This window comes from Gracilinanus agilis, chromosome 2, assembly GCF_016433145.1.
Source record: "Gracilinanus agilis isolate LMUSP501 chromosome 2, AgileGrace, whole genome shotgun sequence".
NCBI classification, from domain to species: domain Eukaryota; kingdom Metazoa; phylum Chordata; class Mammalia; order Didelphimorphia; family Didelphidae; genus Gracilinanus; species Gracilinanus agilis.
The window spans coordinates 716,167,666-716,192,059 of NC_058131.1; the positions used below are offsets into that span (position 1 = coordinate 716,167,666).

At 48.0% G+C, this 24,394-nt stretch overlaps 1 protein-coding gene across 1 annotated transcript; it reads right to left on the bottom strand.

Moving 5' to 3' along the window:
- Positions 1-4,023: 4,023 nt before the first annotated feature.
- Positions 4,024-10,078, bottom strand: DKK1 (dickkopf WNT signaling pathway inhibitor 1). The gene is made up of 5 exons (XM_044660332.1): positions 9,906-10,078; positions 9,091-9,721; positions 8,048-8,222; positions 5,542-5,676; positions 4,024-4,277 (listed from the first exon to the last, which is right to left on the bottom strand). The coding sequence occupies exons 1-5, from the start codon at positions 10,076-10,078 to the stop codon at positions 4,024-4,026; spliced, it is 1,368 nt and encodes a 455-aa protein (XP_044516267.1).
- Positions 10,079-24,394: the final 14,316 nt, after the last annotated feature.

Genomic DNA, 24,394 nt, shown 5'->3' on the forward strand with positions numbered 1-24,394 from the left:
TTAATTAAGATTTTAATTATAATAATAATATATTATATACATAATGTAATAAATATTACATATAATATTAATAATAAAACTTATATTCCCTTATTTAGAACATAGATCAACTTTTTTTTGAGTGATGGGAAGAAATCTTATGAAAGGAAAAATTATTTATTAACCTCTAGTGCTAACTAGTTGACCAATAATCATTTATTAAGCACCTACTGTATGCTGGCATTGTCTAAATACTATTGATACAAAGAAAGGTAAAAAAGACAATCCTTGACCTCAAAGAACTCACATCTAATGGGGAAGACAACTTGCCAACAACTATGTACAAATGAGATATCAACTGAACTGACTGGAAAGAACAAATGAGGCAGTAGAATGAAGGAGAATCAGGAAAGGCTTCTTAACGAACGGGAGGATTTAGCAGGGGCTGGAAGGAAGCCAGAAAAGTCAGGAGGTAGAGACCAGGAGGGAAGGAGGTCTAGGCATGAGGGGCAGATAGGCAGAGAGAGAACATGCTGGGAGTCTGAAGATGGAGCATCTTGAGCAAAGACCAGCAAAGAGGCTATTATCACTGGATCCCAGAGTACGTGGGGATGAGTAAGGTATAAAAGGAGGGTCAAAGCAGGAGAGGGACAGGTTTTGAAGGGATTTAAATGGCAAAGGAAGGATTTTATACTTAATTCTGGAGGGAACAGGGAACCTCTGGACTTTATTAAATGGGGCTGGGTGTGGTGCATGACAGGATCAGACCTGCTACTAAAAATCAATCATGGAAAGACAAGTGCTGGCAGGCAGGACCATCTTTGCCCTCAAGGAGCTTAGATTCTTCTTCTTCTTTTTTTTAAATCCTTACCTTCTGTCTTAGAATCAAGATTAAATATCGATTCCAAGGTAGAAGAGTGATAAGGGCTAGGTAATGGGGATTAAGTGACTTGCCCAGGGTCACACAGCTAGGATGCGTCTAAGGACAGATTTGAACCCAGATTCTCCCATCTCTAGGTCTGACTCCTAACTACCTAACTGCTCCAAAGGGAAACAACAATTGTGAGTGGGAGGGCATGAGGGTACATACTTGGTAGAGAGGTTTGGGAAAGGGCATAATGTGGCAACCAGGATAACCTATTTCAGTCTGTAACATCCATGATCCTGAGAGGGGTTAAAGCTGCAGCACAGATGATACAGCTTTAACCCCTCTCAGGATCATGGATGTTACAAGCCTAGAGGTAAATAAATAGAGACTGAATTCTTGTGGAGGGGGAGAAGGGCCAGAGTGGCTAGTGGCCTGGAGGGCAGTGAAGCAAAGGAAAGAAGGGAGGATGGAAGAGAAGAGGGTAGCTCCTGGTCTGGATGGATGGCAAAGGTGAGATCCCCAAATCAGCTCTGCAGGGACTTTTCAGGGTGGTCCGGCTCAGACTTCTCAATTCACAGGTGAGGAGCCGAGCTCCCAAAGCTCTAGGAATTGCCCACGGTTGCTTCCAGAGTAACTGGCAGAGTCCAGTTCCCGGGTCCTCTGCCTCCAAATCCAGAGTCCTCGCTTTACTCCTGCAGCAAGGATGGGATCAGATAACCTGGAGCCTGTCAAATTCAAAGCTTTTTCCTGTCAAATAGAAGCCTCTTCTGTCCTGGGAGAAAGGAGTCAGTGAGAGGAAGTGGTGTCTTGTTTCCTCTCACCTGTTGTGCTTTATTGGGACTCCAGGCTTCAGCATCGGGCCTTCCTGGCAAGTCACAAAACCCATCCATGGAGGAAGAGAAAGTTTCTCCCAGCCATGAAAGCTGAAACTTCTCCACAAAAGGCAGCGTAAGGAAATCTCGTGGCCCTTCAGTTTGGGGACAGAGTCGGAAGTCCCTTAAATCCGGAAGACTTCAAGGAACAAACCGATTCTAGAACAGCTCCATTTCGAGGTGAAAAGTCAAGTAAACTTCTTTTGAGAACATCATTCCAGCACTGGCTTCTAAATGACAGGCTGAGTTTCCTGGGTATGGAGAGACAAGAATCGAGTAGAATAATATAAGGGCTCCTCTCCATCTCTACACGGTACCAAAATACCACGTGCGGGGTGAGATGAGAGGCAGCACGCCACTGTGGATAAGTCAGAAAAGAGTCTAGTTCTCCCTTGAGCATCGGCCTTGTTGGACAAAGGCCAACTCAATGACCCCCCTTTTTTTTTTTTAAACTCTTAACTTCTGTGTATTGGCTCTTAGGTGGAAGAGTGGTAAAGGTAGGCAATGGGGGTCAAGTGACTTGTCCAGGGTCACACAGCTGGGAAGTGTCTGAGGCCAGATTTGAACCCAGGACCTCCCATCTCTAGGCCTGACTCTCCATCCACTGAGCTACCCAGCTGCCCCCTCAATGACCTTTTTAATACCCCAGGAAATTCCCTAAGATAGAGCCCCAGGTTGGCATGCCAGAGGGCTCTCTTGTAACCTAGTAAAGTCTAAGCACTCTATCTAAGAAGCCTGTTTTCAAATAATTGAAGGAAATGCTAAAGATTCCTTTCCCCTGCAAAAGACAAGTTTTCTATCCTAATTTGAGGGATCGTGAACTTCCATTTGAGCATCTTTGCTTTTAAACTCTAAATGGTGATAAGAGATATTCATCTGATGATGCCACAAGACTTTTAAACCAAAATAAATGGAGTTATCGAATTGGATTCCATGTAGAGAGAAGAATGGGTGATGGAGACTCAGCCTCCCCCCAGGTACTCCTGAGATATCAGTCAAACAAGGAGCCAATCAGAGGCAACCCTAAAGATCCGTGATTGGACGGCCATGTCACCTCTGTGGGAACATATTAATGGTTGCTTGGTGAGAGTGGAAGGCAGGGGTTGGTTCTGGATTCCCCCGAGGAGAGAGCGAGATCCCTGTTTTATTAAGGTATGGGAATATGGAACGCTGGAGTCAAAGCTCGGTCATGTTTAGCACGTCAAAATGCCAAGGAAGGACGATCGAACACCTTGTCAGTCTTCCAGTGGGAGGAATCAACTTCTAGCAAAACTGGAAATGGACCACTGGCCTCACAAAATACGTGTTTCCTTGGTTACCCAGGCAGCAATGGTGGCTTCCTCCTAACCTTTAGATTTTCAGTGTCTCCTTCACATCGTCTGCCCTTTTGCACGTCTGCGGAATTTGAATTCCCCCCAAATGTTTGACAAATGCACAGAATGACTCCTCAGTTTAGCCTATGCTTTGGGTTCTAGATGTCATTAGTTGGGCCTTAAGATTCATGTGAGTGAAGCAGAAAGTCACTTGTAACATGGGAATTTCTTTCACCAGTGAACACAGTAGGTCTAAATGTTTGAAAAGTCTCAGGCAGTCATCCGAAGCGCCAGGAAACTATCCTCTTTGCCCAGGATTTCCAATAGCTCCTGACTGCCAGAGATTGCCCTTGACCCAATCCAGCACTCCACCCATGTTTGGTGTGTTGGAGAGTGACACTGGGAGTCAGAGGCCTTGGGTTCAAATCCTGGCCTCATCACCTACTGCCTTTGTGACCTTAACAAGGCACTTGATCTGTTTTTCCCCAGCTATAAAATGAGGTGCTGGTTAAATCAGCTTTTCTTTTACAATTCCTTCTGGCTTTTGGTGGAACATCCCAGGTGTCTCTACCACGAGCCTAATAGCTCTTCTGGGCTGTAATCTCTGCTCAGAAAAGAGAGGAGGTAAAGCTCTTATGCAGAAATTATTTATTTCAGGTAAAAATAGAACATTTATCGGACTCGAGATAACATCACCAGTGTGTACAACATTTACAAGGCTTGGGTAAATTGCGGACAATGCAGCACTTGGAGAAAATAATTAGACATTTAGGACCATGTACAGGGAAATGCCCACCAGATATTTACAACACAGTAATTTACTGCAAACAGTCACTGTTTGTTCGTTCCCTACAGAAACAAAGCCATCGCAGCACCCCAGGCTGCCGGAAGGAGCGTTCGCAGAGTGCGGCTGTAGACGCCGAGTCTGTCCCTCTCGAGGCTTCAGCTGACGAGAGACACGGACGAGTCCAGCCGGCCACGGGCCGCCGGCTCAGTGTTTCTGGCAGGTGTGAAGCCGAGAGGCCGCGTTATTGGCCAAGTGATCTTTCTGGACTCGACAGGAGAGGCCGTCGGCACAGAAGCAGCGCTGGAAAATCTCCAGTCCGTGCGAGCCTTTCCTTCTGTGCCTGGTGCACACCTGACCCTCTTTGAGGACCGGCTTGCAGATCTTGGACCAGAAGTGGCGGGCACAGCAGAGGCCCTCGGCACAGTCGGAGGAGCGGAGGCAGACGGCACCTTCCTGACCTGGGAAGAGGGAGAGAAGCAAGGAGTCCTGAGTGAGAATCCGTCCACCAGCCAGGATTGACTGAGCACCCTCTAAGGGCCAGCTGCCAGAGACACCAAGAGAAAACCCCCACAATCCCTGGCCTTGAGGAGCTTCCGTCCTCTGGGCCACCAGGACATCCATGGAGAAGCAGCAGGGTGGAATGGAAGGAAGATGACCCTCTGGGGTGGATCTGGGTGCGAGCTCTGCCTCAGGACACGGTCATTCTGTGACCAGGGGCCATTCATCTGAGCCCTCAGGACCTTGGCCAAGAGTTCAGTGACCCGTCTAGCTGAGGGAAAGGACCTAAGCCAGCAAAATGATTGGCTCTGAGCACCGATAACTGGTGCTCAAAAATAGTCATCTCAGGGCACTGGAAGAAAACCATCGAGGTCATCTAGTTTAGTCTCTTCACTTGACAATGGGGAAACTGAGGCCCAGGGGTGTGAAGGGACTTGCCAGGATTAAGATTTAGATCTCTGGCCGCTCAATCCCCGCCATGATGCCTTTCTTTACTGTAACACCATGGAGCAGGATGCACAAATGCCCCGGCTTGACTGATCCTATTCTTGATGGGAAAAGAGAAATTCGACTTGCTCATGTTGATCTCAGAGGTGAGGGAGGGGAATGAGCTTCTCTGCTTGTAGCGCCTACTATGTGCCAAGCACTTTTTGCCCTTTGGGTGGGGAACAAGGGGCAGCGGCACGGGGATGTTGGGGAAAACAACTTGAAGACAAGGAGCGTGTCCCCAAGTGGAATGGGCCGCCTCTGGTGTGGTTCTGCAGTCAGAGGCAGAATAACCCAGCTGGCGGGGAGGGATCACATGGGATTCTTGTCCAGTCAAGGGGTCAGACTGGATGGATTCTGGCATCCCTTCTGATTCTTGAGAGTCTCTGATTCCTCAGTGGGGAGGAGGAACAAGATTTAGAGGTCATCTGCTCCAACGACCTCCTTTCCCAAATAGGGAAACTGAGGCTCAGAGCTGTTAAGGAGCTTCCTGAAGGTCATACAGAGAGTAGAGCCAAGATAGAGAGGCAGGTCCTCTGAGAACAAACCCAGCACTCTTTCCGCTGGCCCTCAATAGCCCGTTGCCCTGGGATGACAATGGCAGGCTCTGTCCCTGCTGCCCAAGAGACGAGCAGGAACCCTTCGCTGGAAGGCGGCTTACTAAGGTGATGGCGGCTCCTTACTGCTATGCAAGGGAGGCCCCCCGGAGTGGAGGATGAGCGTTTCAGAGTCTCTTACCTTTGGACTTGGCAGACGGAGTGGTTCTCCTGGGCTGGTCCTCCAAGAGAGCGCGGTCGCTATTCCCCGGCTCGGCCGTCATCTCGTCCATGTCCACTGCGTGCAGGTGGTTCTGATCCAAAGGCACACATAGCCCTGAGGAGGCAAGAGGCGCCCGTCAGAGGGTCAGAGGCTGCGTCTCGCCCTCCCTCGGACGGGCTGTCTTCCTGCCATCCAGACAGTGACGGCCCCTTCAGAGAACCTTCTTTTCACTCTTTTCCCCCCCTGACATCCCCCTCCCAAGTGACAACAGACGCAGAGGGGCTACTGTATGGTGAGAGAAGGGAGCCCAGAGGGCATCCGGCCCCTCATTTCTGCACTACTGCTTAGTAGATGTTAAATAATAGCATCCAGTTCCCAGGACTGTTGTGACGCTCAACTACTACTACCACCACCACCACCACCACCACAACTACTACTACCTCCACAACTACTACTACCCCAGTAAAGTTTTTAGCCCCCTTCCATTTTAGTTCTAATAACTCAGTATCGTAGCTAATCATTTGTCATAACTATAATAAGTGTAGAAACTACTGCAGCCCCAAAACTCATGCCTATCCCTGTGAAAGCCAGAATCGTGATTCATTCAAACACTTTCTGTGCCCAACTGAATCTGCAGGACTATATCAACATTGGGGGTGGCTGGTCTGATGTTTGTGCCACTAAAGGAAAGACACACACACACACACACACACACACACACACACACACACAAAGATAAATGTTGTGTGGCCCATCCACAGTATGGCCTGGCTGAAAGAGTCCTGGAGTGGGGATCAGAGGACCTGAGTTCAAATCCTCTCGGACCCACTTACTACCCCTGTGACTTTGCCCAAGTCTCCAGATCTCTAGGTCTTAGTTTCACCATCGGTGGGGTCTGGGATGAGAGGAGGGAGGAACCCCAGAGATCAGCCAGTCACAGCAGCAGGGAGCTGTCCAGGGCTGGGAGGGACCAAAAACCCGGGGGGTCCAGCCTCCTTATTTTACAGATGAGGAGAGTCCATGACCTGCTCATTCCAAACTAGGGTCTCCTGTTGTGCTTTGCAGGAGGGGTTCGAGCAAATGAACTTGGAGATTCCTTGGAGCTAGAACTTTGCTCACAGTTTTAATATCAGAAGCAAGACTGGAGGCTCAGCCTGACTTCGAGTCATCTTTCTATTGGACCAAGAAAGGCTCATTCCATAAAGGAGGACCCTGTGTGATCAGTGAGCTTCCCAACCGCTCAGGCTCTCTTAAAAGAGGGATTAAGGGATAAACACTCATCCAATGGAAAGTCAGCACCCCCAGCTCCATGCGCTGCTGCCCTGGCCACTGGAAGCCCTTCCTCATGGAGCTGCTGAGCCTCCGTCCCAAATCAAAGCTTGACCCAGTTATTAGTTTCTAAACTTGTTATAGTTATGACAAATGATTAGCTCTGATACTGAGTTATTAGTGTCTAAAATGGAAGGGGGCCAAAAACTTTACTGGGGTAGTAGTCATGGTGTAGTGGTGGTAGTGGTAGTCATAGTGGTAGTGGTAGTGATGGTAATAGTAGTAATAGTAGTAGTAGTAGTAGTAGTAGTAGTAGTAGTAGTAGTAGTAGTAGTAGTAGTAGTAGTAGTAGTAGTGGTGGTGGTGGTGGTGGTGGTAGTAGTAGTAGTAGTAGTGGTAGTGGCAGTGATGGTAGTAGTAGTTGAGCCTCACAACAATCCTGGGAACTAGATGCTATTATTCAACATCTATTAAGCACCTATTTGTGCCCAGCACTGTGCTCTGGCGGGGGAATACAAAGAAACACCGAAGGCAGGCAGTCCTGTGCTCGAGGAGGTCCCATTGTGCCGGGGACACCCGAATTACTCTGTACAAATGGGATACACGCAGGAGGAAGTTTAGATTTGGCCGGGGTGACGCAGCTAAGAAGTAAATGCCCACAGCCAGGGTTTAGAAGCTCCTGATCTGCAGCCAGAGCTCTGCCCTCGATGTGCCTCCCCAGTACAAAGCTGAGGGACCCAAAAGAGAAAGTGTCCAGTCCGAAGCCTCCTCTTCCAAAGGCACAACATCAGCTGGGGGCGAGTTGGAGGGGAGGACCAGAGTCTGGGCCCCGGGATTACAAAGGCCAAGTACAGAGTCAGGAGCAGGATTCGAATGCGGGTCCTGACTCCAAACGTCTTTCTTTCCTCTAAACCAGGTGGCCATAATTACCAGCATCACTACTACTGCTACTACTACCACTTTCACTTCTACTGTACTCCTCCTCCACTGAGCTGGCAGTGTTACTGCACGCCATTCTGTGGCACACTCAAGGTCTACACTGCCTTCCTTCCTGGCTAGGAGGCCCTCGGTGGGGCCAGGCTCCCCCTCCAGCTCTCTTCCTAAAAGGGAGAAAGGGAAAGTCTCTTTCTGCAGAAGCTGCAACCTGCCTGGTGGGCAGAGAGCTCCAGCCTCCGCATCTTTCCCCCGGGACCAAGCTAGGCGAGGCCCCACTCACCGTTGCTGCAGTAGTTTCCCGGACAGCACATGACGGTACGCTGGCAGCGCCTGCGGCGCTTCCGACAAGGGAGACAGATCTGGACCCCTATGCTGCCGCCGCCGCCGCCCCGGGAGCCAGCGTCGCAATACTCCTCCAGCCCGCAATCTTTGTCGTCCACACACAGAAAATGTTGCTGAAGAAGGAAGAGGATGGAGAGCGCGTAGTGAGGCCTCTGCGCCCCGCTAAGCAAGAGCCTGGGAGCTGGAAGGGCCGCGCCTCGGCAAGTCTCCCCCCAAACTCCCTACTTTCCCCAGGAACAATCGGAGGCCCCAAGAGGTTCCAGAGTTCCCACCAGGTCACAGAGCTTCTACGAGGCGAGGGCAGAACGCGACCCGGGGATGGGACTCTTTCCCCTCTATCCCAGAATGCCTGGTGCCCAGCCCCAGTGCCTGCACACAGTAGGCTCTTAATCCGGGCATGCTGAAGAACTGTTTGGGGCTCCCCTTTTTACAGACGAGGAGACAGACGCAGCCCCCTGACTACCTGTGAGCCTCTGACAGCCACTCCCCCTTTCTAGATCTCAGTTTCCTCAATGGGGAACTGAAAGGGGTTGGCTAGCCTCGGGGACTCCCTAAGCTCCTTCCAGCTTTCATCCTGTGATCCGCTCCGGAAAATAGGGGATGGGAGAGAGCTGCCAAGGGCTCTGCAGGCTCCAGCCCTCGGAGAGTTCGGCTCGGGTGGCGGAGCGGGTGCTGGAGCGGGTGCTGGCAGCCTCCGCCTCCCTGGCCAGAGCGCCACCCTGCACCCCTGGGCCATCACCATCCCTCTTCCGCTTTTTTTTTTTTTTTTTTTTTTTTTTTTGTTGCTGGGGGGGGGGTGCCTGTAGCCCCCTTCCCGTTCCCACTGGACATCTTCCCCATCCCTTTTGGGTTCCGACCCCGGAGCATCTCCCCTGTGACCCCATTGCGGCCAGGCCAGGAGTGCAGAAGCCCCTCTCCCGGGGTGCCCAGCTAAGTGTTACCCCCCAGCCCAGGCCAGAAGGAGCCGGGCCAAGTGCTCACCTGGTGTTTGTTGTCAGCGTGTATGTAGCCGTTGGGCCGCTCGAACAGGCCGCCGTCCCCGGGCGCCACGCTGACCGCCCAGAAGGGCACTAGCCCCATGCCGCCCCCGCCGCCGCCTCCGCCGCCCCCGCCGCCGCCGGGCCCCGTATGCCCGTTCTTGATGGCGTTCGAGTTGACGGGCGCAGAGTTGAGCGTGGCGGCCGGAGCGCACGGCGGGCAGCAGAGAGCGGCAGTCAGCGCCAGCAAGAATCGAGCCGCCCCCTCGGCCAAGGCCGGGGCCAGGGCCGCCATGTCGGGGCTGGCGAGGAGGCGGAGGCGCACACTGCCCACAGACGGGTCTGCCCCGTCGGAGCGCAGGAGGAAGGTAGAGGGAGGGAGCCCGGCGCTGAGCGATGCGGGGCGGTCCGACTCGAGGGCTCCGAGATCCCGCCGGGGGAAGCGAGCCGGCGCAGCGTCTGTCTGCTTGGCTGCCTGGTAGCCCGGGTGCCGACACACCGTGGAGAGCAGCCGGAGCCCAGCCAAGCGGAGTCCCCGAACGCTGGCGGCTAGGCACGCAGCTGTAGCCCCGCCGCTGTCCCCGCCGCCCTCTTTATAGGCCCAGCGCAGGGCTCTGCCCGCCCCTTCGGGGCCACTACAAAGCCGGGGATGGGATTTCAAAGCCTAGGAGAGGGGCTGGGAGGGGGTGTGTGAGTGCCTACGCAAGGGGGAGGGGGGAGGGGGGCGGAGAGGGGCCGAGGCCGACTCTTCCCTCTTCTCCTCTCTCCTCCCCTCTTTCCCCCGCGCCCCTTCCTGCTTCAGGCGCCCCGGCTCAGCGCCGTGCTCTTGCCCGGGAGAGTCTCGAATCTTCCGGGGGTGCCCAAAACTTGGCCAAGGGAGGGAAACTCCGGGGACGCTTGGCCGCACTCTGAGCCGGGGTCACCGGGACCCGCCATCCGAGACATTCTTCTTCGCCACCGGGGAGCTCCATTTCCCTCTCCCTCTCGCGCATTTTGTCCGCACGGAGCGCACCGGCACCCTGCAGGCTTGTGACGGAAACCGCGCGGGGCGGAGGGGAGAACTTGCTTCTCAGGAACCTGGGAGTGAATGAATGCTGCCACCGACACGGTGGCTCTGCACAAGGCACTCCCAGGTTCCCCTTGTCTAAAGTGGGGAGACTGAGAACGCCTTCCTCTCCGGGTGGAGGCGAGGATTAAATACGAGAACACACTCGGGAGCACGTAAAGCGTTATATGCATAAGAGCTCCCGTTATTAGACCACCAAAGCTGAAGGGATGTTCCAGGATCACTTAGCAAATAGGGGTCAGAGGTAGAATTTGAACTCGGATCTTCCTCACCCCTAGTACAGCGCTCATTTAATCGGGCTGCTGCTGGAGGGACAGAGTCAGGTCAACCTGGAGCCTTCCTCAGACGCTTCGGAAATGTAGGACCCCAGGCAAGACAAAGAACCCCTCCGTGACTCGGTTTCCTCATCTGTAAAATGAGGAGATTGTATTTCAAGCAGGAGTTCTCGAATTTTTAAAAATCCTTTTATAACCAACAGATACTGATAGAGCAGTTTACTATCCAGCTCATAGGAAGAGACTAGTTTGTTTACTTTGTACATTTTATGAGAAGAGCTTCATGGGGCTGAGCAGGCGGCCAAAAGGGTTCCCAAGCCTTCCGGTCTAGAGAAGTCGGGCAACTCCAGGCTCCGAGGAGCGCGCTGTGCGACCCTCGGCAAGCTCTGAGCTGCTGGTTTTTCCACTTTCGTTTATTCTACCGTCACTTCTTCCGTACTTGCTCGGAGGAAGGTTCAATCCTCCTCTGGGGACCTGCCCTTCCATTCCACTGGGGAAACGCCTTGTACAGCTAGATTAATAGAGGGATTCTTTCTACAGATTACCGATACGAAACCTTGGCGAGAGGAATTCGCACCCGGAGAGAGAGATCCTAAAGAACCCGAGGAAGGGCGTTAGCATTAGGGACCAATCCGAGAAATGGACACTCAGCCCTAACCTTGGCTCCCTGCAGTGGGGTATTATGCGGGTTCGAACGGAACTTCGAAATCCACCTCATCTTCCCCCAAACCGAAATAAACGCACTGCTCGAGCTGGGCTTTCTGAGTAATTTCTTGAGGACTTAAGTGGAGGGGGGTGGGGGTGGGGGGTTGGTGTTTGGAGGGCCAGGACTGGCCTGCGCCTCTTTGGACAGCGGGGCTTTCCCTTGGGATTCACCTAACCGATGTCTCCGTTGGTGTGGGTCTGGCTCTGGGTATCTGCGAGTCTGTCTCTTTCTCTGTCAATCTGTCCGTCTGCCTGTCTCCCTCCCTCCCTCCTTCCCTCCCCGGAGGAAGGGGCAGCGGATTTGCACATCAAAAGCCTGGTCCGAAAGAAGGGCTGTTCTAAATTCCCTTTTGATGGGACAATCTGGGATTGGGGAGTGGCGGGGAGGCGAGAGAGCCTCGCCTTTGGACCTTAGATCAGGACTGGAGATGAGAGGAAAGAGGGAGACAGACAGGAAGTAACAACTGGTGACTTTCCTGCAGTGGCCAAGAACTCTTGTTATCCTTGGTCAGGGTGGCATAGAGAGCTAGAGGCAGGGGGTGGGGGGTTGGGCGGGCCAAAACGGTCTGTCCTGCCTGCGGGCAAGAGAGACTGGGGTTCAAATCCTATTTCGGACGGAGCTCTTCCTCAGTGTTTTCTTCTGTAAAATAGGGATAGAATTTCCGAAGTACCCACCCCCAAAGGATGTTGGGAAGCTTCAGAAAGAGTCTGACTCAAGTACTCTGAAGACTGTAAAAATCAGGGCTAAAGATTTTTATTTCTGTCCTACAGGGACATCCCTCATTATCTCTGAGAGCAGCCGGATCCCACATCAGCCGCTGCAGAATTTACAAGCTCAAATAAACATTCACATACAACACGCACAGACCCACATGCATGTTCACACATCTACATACGCAGTTTTGCAGCGAATGCCCATGATTTGCAGTTCTTTCCTCTGTGGGCAAACAGAAGAAGACAGATCCTTTCTCCATGTGCCAGCCTTTCTAGAACTGGGAGAGATGCTCAAGGACCCTCAGTCTTTTCTTCTCCAGGCTAAACATCCCTAATTCCTTCAACTAAAGGTATGGCCTTGAGGCCCTTCACCGCACAACTTGACTCCTCCTGGATATTCTCCACCTTGTCAATGTCCTTCTTAAAATGTGGTACCTAGAACTATGGTTCAGTCTGGGCAGAGACAGTGAATGTTACTGTTGTGATATTGAAAATTTGGGGGGGTCTTAATATCGAGATCCATGATATTTTATTTAATTTTAATCATTTAATATTATTTATTAAACATTATTAATGTTTGATACTAATAAATTATTATTTTATATTTATAGTTATGCTATTAATAAATAACAAATATTACATATTATTATTAAAATATTTAATATTTTTACATATATCCTTCTATATTCATTTTATTTGTTACACAGTCACAGCTTTAATCCTGGAAGCCACTCCTGTGTTATTGCAGCCCAGGATCACATTGAAACTATAGAGAATCGATACTCTCAGCAAGACCAAAGTCCTAGGAGTGGGAGCGAGAAGGTCACTAGGGAGCCACGCAGGGGCTCCAGCATATAAACTTGTCCTTGTTCAGTGGGGTTCTAGCTTTGGGGAATTATTATGGACATGGAAACCTGCTGTGTGTGACACAATTTTATAGTCTCGGGAACAAAAGAAAAGTAGTTCATTTGAGCTGGCTAGGGAACACCCATGCATTTAGTGGAGTCAATCTGGAATGGAGAAAAAGGATGCTGTGGGTCCTTGGAGATGATCTCTCTTGGCCTCAGTTTCTTCTCCAAAGGATGGGGTTGCACTAATTAGCCTCTGTAGTCTCTTCCCACTGGAGATCTAGAATGCTAGGATCTTATCTGGATGCTGGACCGTTGACCTTCTCATCAGTGTTCAAAGGGTTTCGAGTCTCAGTCCCCTTCATTAGGCCAAAGCCTCAGGAAATAGTTGTTAGCTTAGCGCTGGGTGAAAAAGCCCTTGGAAGGGAAGGATTATCTTCTACACAAGGCATGGGGGGGGGGGCTAGATAATTATTTAGGCAACTGGATCAATGGAGATGGTCAATACTGATAAATCGGGCCCCCCAGTAGGTTTCTGACTTACTTTTTCGTGGGAGGTAAGTTTTACGAAACAAATGTAGAGAAAATAAGCGGAGCACATCCAGAATCCAAAAGCTCAGAGAAAAAGAAAAAGAAAAAGAAAAAAATGAGAGGATGATTTCAAGAACAAAAAAAAAGTCTCTCTGCAGATTTCCCATCATCCCCACAACAGGGATAGGAGGCAGCCATAGAATTCCAGAGAATGGATAATTCCTTAATGTCCTCTTTGAAAGATTTGAAGCTTCCTTCCATGACAAGCAGCCCAGACAGAGTGTGTAGCAGTAAGAAGGACACCCAAGATATTTGCTAAACAGTCGATAAATTTCTAGCAAACGAATGGTTCAGCTGTGACGTCACTGGGGACTAGGGCTTATCTGGACGCTTCTCCAGGAATCCTTCCTCTCCCCTCTTCCCCAACAGAAATGTCTGCCCTGTTTGAAATATTTACACTTTCTTAAGGTTTTATTGATTCCTTTTTCAAAAAAAATCACAAATATTTCCAGCTGGTCCCTCCCTGGACCAGTGAGTTGCCCTTTGTAACAAACAAAACAGATTAAAAAGATTCAAGGTCCCTGGTCCCTTATCTGATAGGGCATATGATATCATAATTATATGTAATTAATATTTCAATCATTAAATTAATTATTAATTAATTAAACATAATAATACATTAAATATTATTACTTAACAGAATTATATATAATTAACAAAACCAAACAAACCTTACCTTCCGTCTTAGAATCTATACTGTGTATTGGTTCCAAGGCAGAAGAGTGGTAAGGTGAGCCAATGGTGGTGTGACTTGCCCAAGATGACACAGTTAGGAAGTATCTGTGGCCAGATTTGAACCCAGGGACCTCTCATCTCTGGGCCTGACTCTCAATCCACTGAGCTATCTGGTGGCCCCCCTGCATAATGCCTTTTTTAAAAAAATTAAATTAAATTAATTTATTTTTTAAACCTTTAACTTCTGTGTATTGGCTCCTAGGTGGAAGAGTGGCAAGGGTGGGCAATGGGGGTCAAGTGACTTGCCCAGGGTCACACAGCTGGGAAATGTCAGAGGCCAGATTTGAATCTAGGACCTCCCGTCTCTAGGCCTGGCTCTCAATCCACAGAGCCACCCAGCTGCCCCTGCATAATGCCTTTTAAAAATTTGTTCTTTTGACAATGCTGCTGTCATGGTGCCTATTATTTTCAGACTGTTTCATGCTACACCATGTCTGATAAGTCTTGCCAAGTTTCTCTGAATTCCCTGCATTCAGCCTGTCTTACACGGCAGCACTATTTCACTGGATTCATGTGCCCCAATGTAATCGGCTGGGCTTTAGCCAGTGAATCTTGGTGGGGCATCCTGGAAATATGAGCATGGGGGCAGGTAGGTGGCTCAGTGGATAGAGAGTCAGATCTGGGGCAGGAGGTTCTGGGTTCCAGTGTGGCCTCCTGTGTGACCTTGGGCAAGGCATTTGACCCCCATTGCTTAGCCCTTTCTGCTCTTCTGCCTTGGAACCCATCCATAGTATTAGTAAAGGTTTAAAAAAGACAGAAGGCAGCAAGGAAGTGGGGAGCAACGAAAGAGGCCCCCCAGGAGTAAGAGGGCTGAAGTTCAAATCCTCTCCAACCCTCATGCTTGTGACTTGCCTGAGTGTGGCTGTTGCTTAAAATGGGTATCTAGTGTCCTGCTTTCTTTGATCCTAAAAGCACCCCGGGGCCTCATTTCGATTTCTCCTCTGTAAAACGAGGGGGTTGGACTAGGTGACCTCTGAGAGCCCTTCTGGCTTTAGATCTCTGAACCTGGGAGCTTGGCGAGAAGCCTCAGGCTAAGGCCACATAATGAGTCTGGGACATTTCGGTATCTAGCTTTGGGATCTCAGATGAAGCCAGTGAGCTCAGTCATGTGCATTTTTCTTAAAATCAATTTTTAGAAGTTAAAAGAGAATTCCCCTTTCTCCATGGAAAGGAAATGAATCCTCATGAATCCTCAGCAATAAATATGCACATCAACACACACATACACAGACACACACACATGCACACACACGCACATACCTGCACATAACTGCATTATCCGTGTCCACAAAATATACCGTATGTTTGCATTGCTCACTCTTGGCCAGAGGCTTCATCACTGGCCCTTTGGCAATATCATTGTCCAGAGCTCTTCAGTCTTTCAAAGCTGCTTGTCTTTACGATGTGGTTATTGTACAAATTGCCCTTCTGGTTCTGCTCCCTTTGGGGCCATCAGTTCATACAAGTCTTCTTGGGTTTCTCTAAAACCGGCTCTTTCCTGATTTCTTATAGCCCGAAAGTATTTCATTAGATTCCTCCCCAAATGATGGCTGCCCATTTTTGCGTTCACAAAAAGGGACCCTCGAAATATTTGCGCACCCAAATGGGGGTCCTTTTCCTTTTCCCCGGATATCGTTGAGGTCTTGCCCCGGTCGCGCCACAGCTGGGTCCAAGGGTTGGCGCTTGCTTAGTCACTTTCCAGGCACTGATTTCCAGAACTGAGCCCTGGGAGTTTCAGCCCAGCATTCCTGTGGCTGTCCAGGAGGTACCCATCAGACCTGGCCTGAGGATGCCACAGCCAGATGCCACAGACAATGCTGCCCGGCCAAAACATTTGCTCTAGATTTACAGAGTATCTGCTTTCTGCTTCCTGCTGCCTTTGGACTGACTTTCCTGGAAACCTCAAACCCATAGCAATGTGTCCCGGGGCTTAGGAACACTTGGCCTGAAGGGACTCTGCCCTCCCAAGGGATTCTGGGTTTCCAGGGATGTGCACCACAGCAATGGCCTTAGTTAAAGTGTAGAGAAGGAACTGGTTTGGGGTCTCCTGGGCCTTTCTAAGGTTTATAAGTTGGAGAAGCTTTAAGAAGCCTCAGATCAGTTTTGGAGCTGGGAGGGAGCTTTAACAACTCTCAATGCTGTCATAAGGGGGAAGCTCAGGCTGAGGGAGTTCAGCCGGGATTCTCTTCAAGTTCTCAAAGTAGGGTCCCCTCAGGCACCTTAAGGGGTGGGCAGGGAAAGTGGCAGCACCCCCATTTTATGCAGGAGAAGACTAAGGCCCCAGGCAGGTCTTAAGATTTGAGGGAGATTGTACAGGTAGGAAGAGGATTGCAGACCAGTAAATGCAGGCCCCTTGAGGCAGGACTTTTCCTCTTTTGCCTCTCTATCCCCAGCCCTTAGCCCAGGGCCCGGCCTGGGCCATTGACCATTGGCACTGTTAAATTCTCATCCACTGTAGCTTGTCCCATCATCCTTAGGGGTGGGGGAGGGGGGCTGAGCATCAGTTTAATTTTTCTCACTTGAAGAATGGCGTGGGGCTTCTGGAAGGAAGAGTCAAAAGCTGTAGTTAAGGACCAGGGACAGAGCGGGATGACCTGACATTGTCCTTCGGAAAGCCCGCTGAGTCCCCACCACTACCCCATCCTGCCCCCTTGGGGCCCTGCAGATGTCCTGTGGCCCCATCCATCCCTAGGCCACAGCAGGGCCCAGCTAGCTTTGATGTACCTCGATCAAATAGTGCAGGGACCCCAGGCTTCCCTCATCAGAGCCGAGCCCCTCTGGCACATCCCTGAGCCCAGGCTCGGCACCTACCATCAGGAGCCCGGGGAGGGAGGGTGGCGCCTCTCAGGATCCCCTGGCCTTCCCCGCAATGAGTGCCCGGCCATCCCGGGCCAGCTCGCTTCCTTCATGAAAGGAGTGGGAGGTGACCAGACTAGGAAGAGGGAGAGACGAGAGAAATGAATAAACGCAATGAAGGAGCCCGTCACCAGGTCCCGGCTAAAACTCGTGCTTCTGCTGCCCCCTGGTGGAATATTGGTCAACTGGTACTTGAAGGCAGAGAGCTCTGCAGGAAGTAACCCGACTTCACTCAATAGTTCAACAAGTAATTATCATCATCATCATTATTATTATTATCATTTTTCTTTTTAATTTTTACAATTTATTTATTTAATTTATTAATTTAGAACATTTTCCCATGATTCCTTGATTCACGTTCTTTCCCTCCCCTCCTTCCACCCCCCTCCCATAGCCTATGAACAGTTCCACTGGGTTTTACATGTGTCATTGATCAAGACCTATTTCCATATTATTAATATTTGCAAAAGAGTGATTGTTTAGAGTCAACATCCCCAATCATGTCTCCTTAGAACCTTGTGATCAAGCAGGTGTTTTTCTTCTGCATTTCTACTCCCACAGTTCTTTCTATGGATGTGGATACATTCTTTCTCATAAGTCCCTCAGGGTTGTCCTGGATCCTTGCATTGCTGCTGGTAGAGATGTCAATTACATTCAATTGCGCTACAATGTATCTATCTCTGTGTACATGTTCTCCTGGTTCTGCTCCTTTCACTCTGCATCACTTCCTGGAGGTCTTTCCAGTTCACATGGAATTCCTGCAGTTTATTATTCCTTTGAGCACAATAGTATTCCATCACCATCAGATACCACAATGTGTTCAGCCATTCCCCAATAGAGAGACACGTTTTCCAATGTTTTGCCACCACAAAGGGAGAGGATATGAATATCTTTGTACAAGTCTTTTCCTTATTATCCCTTTGGGATACAAACTCAGCAGTGGTATGGCTGGATCAAAGGGCAGACAATCTTTTAAAGCCGTTTGGGCATAGTTCCAAATTGCCTTCCATAATGGTTGGATCAATTCACAACTCCACCAACAATGCATTAGTGTCCCAATTTTGCCACATCCCCTCCAACATTTATTACTTTCCTTTGCTGCCGTACCAATCAACCTGCTAGGTATGAGGTGGTACCTTAGAGTTGTTTTGATTTGCATTTCTCGAATTATAAGAGATTTAGAACACTTTTCATATATCACATTATTTTTTAAGAAATCTCTACCATCTGTCTTAGAATGGATACCAAGTATTGGTTCCAAGGCAGAAGAGTGGGAAAGGATAGGCAATGGGGGTTAAGTAACTTGCCCAGGATCACACAGCTGGGAAGTGTCTGAGGTCAGATTTGATCCCAGGATCTCCAGTCTCTATCCACTGAGCCACCTAGCTGCCCCTCAAAAAGTAATTATTAAGCACCTAGACTCTACCAGGCATTGGGAATACAAGTATGAAGCATGCAGCAGTCCTAACCTCTAAAAGCAGACTTTCTAATGGGAAAGTCAAATATTGACTGCATGGATCAAAAGTGTATAAACCCAGATATCTACACAGTCATTAAATCTAATCAGGCCTCAGAGGGAGGGGGAGGGAGGGCCCTGGCAGGAATGGGGAGATGATCAGGAAAGACTTCCTGATGAAGGCGGGTTTGAAGGAAAAGAGGGAATGTACAAGGCTGACTAGGAGGGAGAGCTCCACAGAGCATAATCATCTGTCAGATACTAATGATGCTCTTCTCAATTTGAGAAAGGGGGAGCTCTTTTTTATTCACCCAAGGTCTGCCTAAAAGATACTGGGCCAGCCCCAGAGAGGAAGATTCTTTAGTACTTACAGATTTCCAGTCCAGAGGCAGTGTAGTGGGGTGGTGGGAGTTGGGGGTGGGGATCAGGAGAATGGGCAGTGGGGGCAGTGGGGAGTACTGAGTTTGCAAGCAAGATCTGGCTTCCATTTCCCCCAACCCTTGCAAATACCTCTGCTACCTACTAGCTAGGATTGGTAGTTCCTTGGGCAACTCAACCTCTATAAGTTCATTTTCCTCTTCTGTTGAATGGGAGCAATAACCAGTCAGTGGGCACTTCTCAGGCTTCCATTCTGTTCCAAGCACTGTGTTGGGGACAGCAGATTGCAAGCCTTAAAGAAGCTTACATTCTCTTGATGGAAAAACATGCCCACTTATAAGCAGATGTAAAGGGCATATGGGGTCATTTGTGGAGGGCGGAGCACCAGCATCAGGTGGCACTTGAGGTGAGCTTGAAAGGAAACCAGAGATTCTGAGAGATGAAAGTGAAATTCAAATACATGCTAGGCATGGGGACCAGCCAATGCAAATATGTGGAGGCAGGAGATGGATCTGAAGAAGAGTGAGATAGACAGTTTGTCTTTACTGTAGGGTGTGTGAAAGGAAGGGGTGTGCAATAAGGCTGGATAGATTGAGGCAGGCAGGGGAGGGCTTTAAATGTCAAATAGAAGACCTCATACTTGAATCTCAAAATAACAGGGTGCCACTGGCGTTTACTAAGTAGGGGAGCGACCTGGTCAGATCCCACTGGAGTAAAATCAGTTCAGCAACAGTGTGGAGGATGGAGAGCAAGACTTGAGACAGGGAAGCCAAATAGAAGGGAACAGACCGTAGGAGAGATTCTGAATATCCGAACCCTTGATGATTTGTCTCCAACCTACATTTCTGGGCTTCTTATGTATGATTCCCTTCAAACATGTTGTGATGCAGCCAAAGCAGCCTTCCATTCTCCATCTTCGAGCCTTTGTACTGGAAGTGTTCCATGCCTGGAATTTATTCTTAGATCATCTCAAACTCTTAGAATTCCTGGTTTCCTTCAAGCTCAGCTCAAATGCCACATTTTACATGGAGTTTTTCCTGATCTACTCTAGACCCAGCTAACAAATTATCTCAGATCTATTTTGTATCTATCCATGTGTGTACATGTTGCCTTCCCTGGCCAGGCAGTCAGTCCACAAACCAGCATCTTGGAGGATCAGGTGGCATTTGTGTTAAGTACTTAACCTTGGGACAGGCACCATGCTAAAATCTAGAGCAGTGGTTCCCAAAGTGGGCGCCACCGCCCCCTGGTGGGTGCTGCAGGGATCCAGGGAGTGGTGATGGCCACAGGTGCATTTATCTTTTCTATTAATTGCTATTAAAATTTAAAAAATTAATTTCCAGGGGGCTAAGTAATGTTTTTTCTGGAAAGGGGGCAGTAGGCCAAGAAAGTTTGGGAACCACTGATCTAGAGAGACAAAGAAGGGCAAAATCAGATCCTGTCCTCAAGGAGTTTACAGTTTAATTGAGGAAACAACATAGAAATTCTTCAGAACCTGAGTACTACAGGTAAAGTAGCTGGAAAGGTAATCTGAGAGATGATTGCTGAGTATCTGAGGTGACTGCGAAGACCTTTTTATAGATGGGACTTGAGCAAAGTACTAAAGGAAGTCAGAGACAATGAGGGAGAATTAAGAGGAGCAGAGCATACCAAGCATGGTGGCCATCAATACAAAGTCTGAGAAATGCTAGATGATCTGTCATGTGTGAGAAAAAATGTCAGATAACTGGAAAAGTAAGAAGTAACTTGGAGGATTTTAGATTTAATCTTGAAGCTCTTTGAATCGGGATATGATCTGGTCAGTCTTGCCTTTTTTTAATTTTTATTTTCAATATTTTCCCATAGTTACATCTTTCAACTTCTTTCCCTCTCCCCCAAACCCCCCCAACCCCCCTTAGCCGACACACAATTCCACTGGGTTTTACATGTATCATTGATAAAGACTTAATTTCATATTATTGATAATTGGACTAGAGTTATCATTTAGTGTCTACATCCCCAATAATATCCCCATCAGCCCATGTGTTCAAGCAGTTGTTTTTCTTCTGTGTTTCTCCTCCCACAGTTCTTCCTCTGAATGTGGCTAGTTTTCTTTCTCAGAAGTCCCTCAGCCTTGCTCTGGGTCCTTGCATTGCTGCTGCTAGCAGAGGAAGTCCGTTATGATCGATTGTTCCACAGTGTATCAGTCTCTGTGTACAATGTTCTGGATCTGCTCCTTTCACTCTGCATCACTTCCTGGAGGTCGTTCCAGTTCACATGGGATTCCTCCAGTTCATTATTCCTTTGAGCACAATAGTATTCCATCACCAACACATACCACAATTTGTTCAGCCATTCCCCAATGGAAGCACATCCTCTCATTTTCCAATCAGCCTTGCCTTTTAAGCAAATCCATTTGGCAGTTGAGTGGAGGAAGAATTTGGATGAAGACATTTTTTGAGGCAAAGAGACCAATTGTGAGATTATGGAAGTAGTCCAGATAAGAGATGATGAGGGGGTGAACCAAGGTGAGGATTGTGTCAGTGGAGGCAAGAGAATACATGTAAGAGATGGTGCATAGGGATAAAGAACAAGATTTGGCAATCTCTCTCTCTCTCTCTCTCTCTCTCTCTCTCTCTCTCTCTCTCGATAGATAGATAGATAGATAGATAGATGGATGGATGGATGGATTAGAGGGGATAAGAGGAGATGGTAATGAGGGGGTCACCAGGGGCCTAGGAGCCAGTAATTAAACTATTTGGAGATTGGAGTGATGTTATCAGAGGGGAGCAGCCTCAGCTGAGCTGCCCAGGGAGTCTCCACTGCTAGCTGCAGCTCCTCTAAGATGTTGGGTTGGTGGCCCTTCCCTGCTGAGGTAACTGACTCCCTATTGGGTGAGAGCAGAGCCCAGCAGGAAACCTTGGCTCAACTTCCTCCCAACAATCGAGGCTTAGCTTTCACTTCCACAGTAACCCTACTTCTCAAAATTCTGTCCTCCTCTTAGTCTCTTTAGCCTTGAAGGTGTTAGAATAATCACAGGAACCCATAGATTAAGGCTAAGGGATTTATTTGAACTGGAAAAGGAAAACTAAAGTAAGAGGGTTTAGGTTTGCTAAGCTGTTGCTAGGGGCAACTGGCAGGTGCTGGCTAAGGACCAAAAGGGAGAGAGAGAGAGAGATGTTGGGTGAGCAAGACTGAGGAGTAGAGAATGATGCCAGGTGGTGAGCCTGAATGACTTGGATGAGGATCAGGGGTCGGCAACCTTTTTGGCCGTGAGAGCCATAAACGCCACATTTTTAAAAATGTAATTCCCTGAGAGCCGTCCAGTGCTCACAGTGCCGCTCCTGTCACAGCGCCTGAAAAAAAAATGGACTTTATGGCTCCTGCAGAAAGAGCCAGATCTGGCCCTCAAAAAAGCCAGATATGGCTGGAGAGCCATACATTGCCAACCCCTGATGAGGATGGTGCTCTTGACAGTGGTAGGGAGTTTAGAGGGGGAAGGATTTAAGGGGAAAGACAAGTTCTAATTTGGACATGTAGAGTTCGAGATGCTTCCAGAATACAAATTGTGTGCCTTGGAGCAGAGTTGGTAAATGTGGCATGAGGTGATCAGTGGGGGCTTTGGAAAGTGCAATATCAGGTGAGTAATGAGGTGGGAAGCAGAGGACTGAGAAGTGAATGAGAGGAGGGTGTATTCAATGAGTGTCAAAATCATTTTCCAGGAGTTTGGCTGAAAGAGGTCAAATGATTTTTTCAGGGGATGGTTTTCCAATATGCATGGTGTGCAATGAAGCTTCAAAATAGGTTTCATTGCCTTTTTTAGTAGTGATTCAGAGCATTTTTCCCATGGGGTTGCTTATTTTCATTTTGTCTTTTGAAAACTATAGATTTAATTTGATGGCTTATCTATTGAAGAGTGACTCTTATTATATCCCAACTTGACTTTTGCTGAGCTTCTAGTACTGAGGATGTCATAAACCTCTTGGGTCATAAGAATCACTAGCAAATGGCCTGAAGTTTAAAAAATGTTCCTTGCCTTTCATTTGACAGTTTCCAGTGTTTTTAGACAGTTATCTGGTTGTTGTCTAAGTGAAATCTAGGTCATAGCCACAAGCATCATGATGCTGAAACAGAGGTTTTCATAGATTGAGTTCCCTGGGGGGATTTGAAAGTAATTTTTAAACTGGGGCAATATAGTTCATTTTTCTTCTTGTGGATGGTCTCCATGGTACCCGAAAAGGAAAATGACACGAGCAATAGTACTCACCATTTTTTGGTGGTGTTTTTGACAATGAACATTTTGAAAGTTTGACAAAGTTAAGGAAACCTAACCAAATGCTTTTTGGTCACCATTGAATTCTCCTCAGTCTGTTCATTTCTTCTCAGTTAATCAACAAGTATTTATGAAGCAACTATTATGTCCCAGGCACTGTGCACGTAGCATTGGGGTACCTAGACAAGAATGAAACAGTCTCACTCTCATGGAGCTTTCATTCTACTGGGGAAAGAGCAGCATGCGCACAGGTCAATACATATAAAGTATATTTCAACTAAATGCAAATTTGTCCTTTTAAGGAATGTGAATGAAATTGACCACCCAGATGCCTTTTATGCATTTTTAGTGTTTTAAACCCACCAAAAAAGAATATTCTCAAGTACCCAACAGAACATAAAAAGAGGAGCGCATATGAAACCATTGCTTGCCTTTTTTAAAAATTAATAATAATTTCCACATGTTGCTTTCAGAATTATCCTTGTCTGTTTCCTTCTGAATTTTCTTCTATTCTCTTGTCTTCAGTAAAAAATTTCCAATGGCCCTGTGTGTGGTGGTGGGGATGATTATCGCTAACCCTTAATCTGGCAACTAACCCCACCTGATAAAGATGATGGGGCTGGGGGCAGGGGTGGGGTGTGTGTGTGTGTGTGTGTGTGTGTGTGTGTGTGTATGTGTGTATGGAACCAATAATCAGAGTCAAGCAATGACCAAATAATTATCTAAAAATCCACACAGTGGCCAAATCCAAGAAATGTATATCTCTTTCCACCGCCTCTCTGTCAAGTGTTGAATAACATGCTTCATTTAATTAAAGGTTCCCTATCAGAGACAAGGCATTGCATTGCTCAGAGTTTGGAAGGCTTTCAGAGATTTCTTTTCCAATGTTGTTATTATATCCATTGTTTTACTGTTTATATTCCTTTCACTTTGTATCAACTCATTCTTCCCAGCATTTTCTGATATCATCTTTTATTATTTTCCATAGAACAACAGTATCTATTATATTCATATATAATATAAACATATCATATATTTTTATAAATGTTAATTTTTTTAATTAAACATTTTTTAAATGTTAATTTCCTTGATCAAAGGGCAAGGACCAAGTTCAGGCCATAGACTGTTTGGTTGACCCCACAGCTAAGGACTTTTTTTTTTTCTTTTTCCACATTTAGCTTATTTAGCTCTTGGGTCATCATTTGCTGACCTCTGCTCTAAATGCCATTTTATAGACCTTGTAGTAGTTTAATGATTAAGGGTATCACAATAAAGGATTTTCCATAATGGTTTTGCCAAACCTCAGCTCTACCAACAATGCAGCAATGTGCCTGCTTTCCTACAGCCCTGCCAACATTTGTCACTTTTCCTTTTTGTGAACTTTGCCAATCTGTCGAGTCTGAGGTGAAATCTTGGGCTTGTTTTAATATGA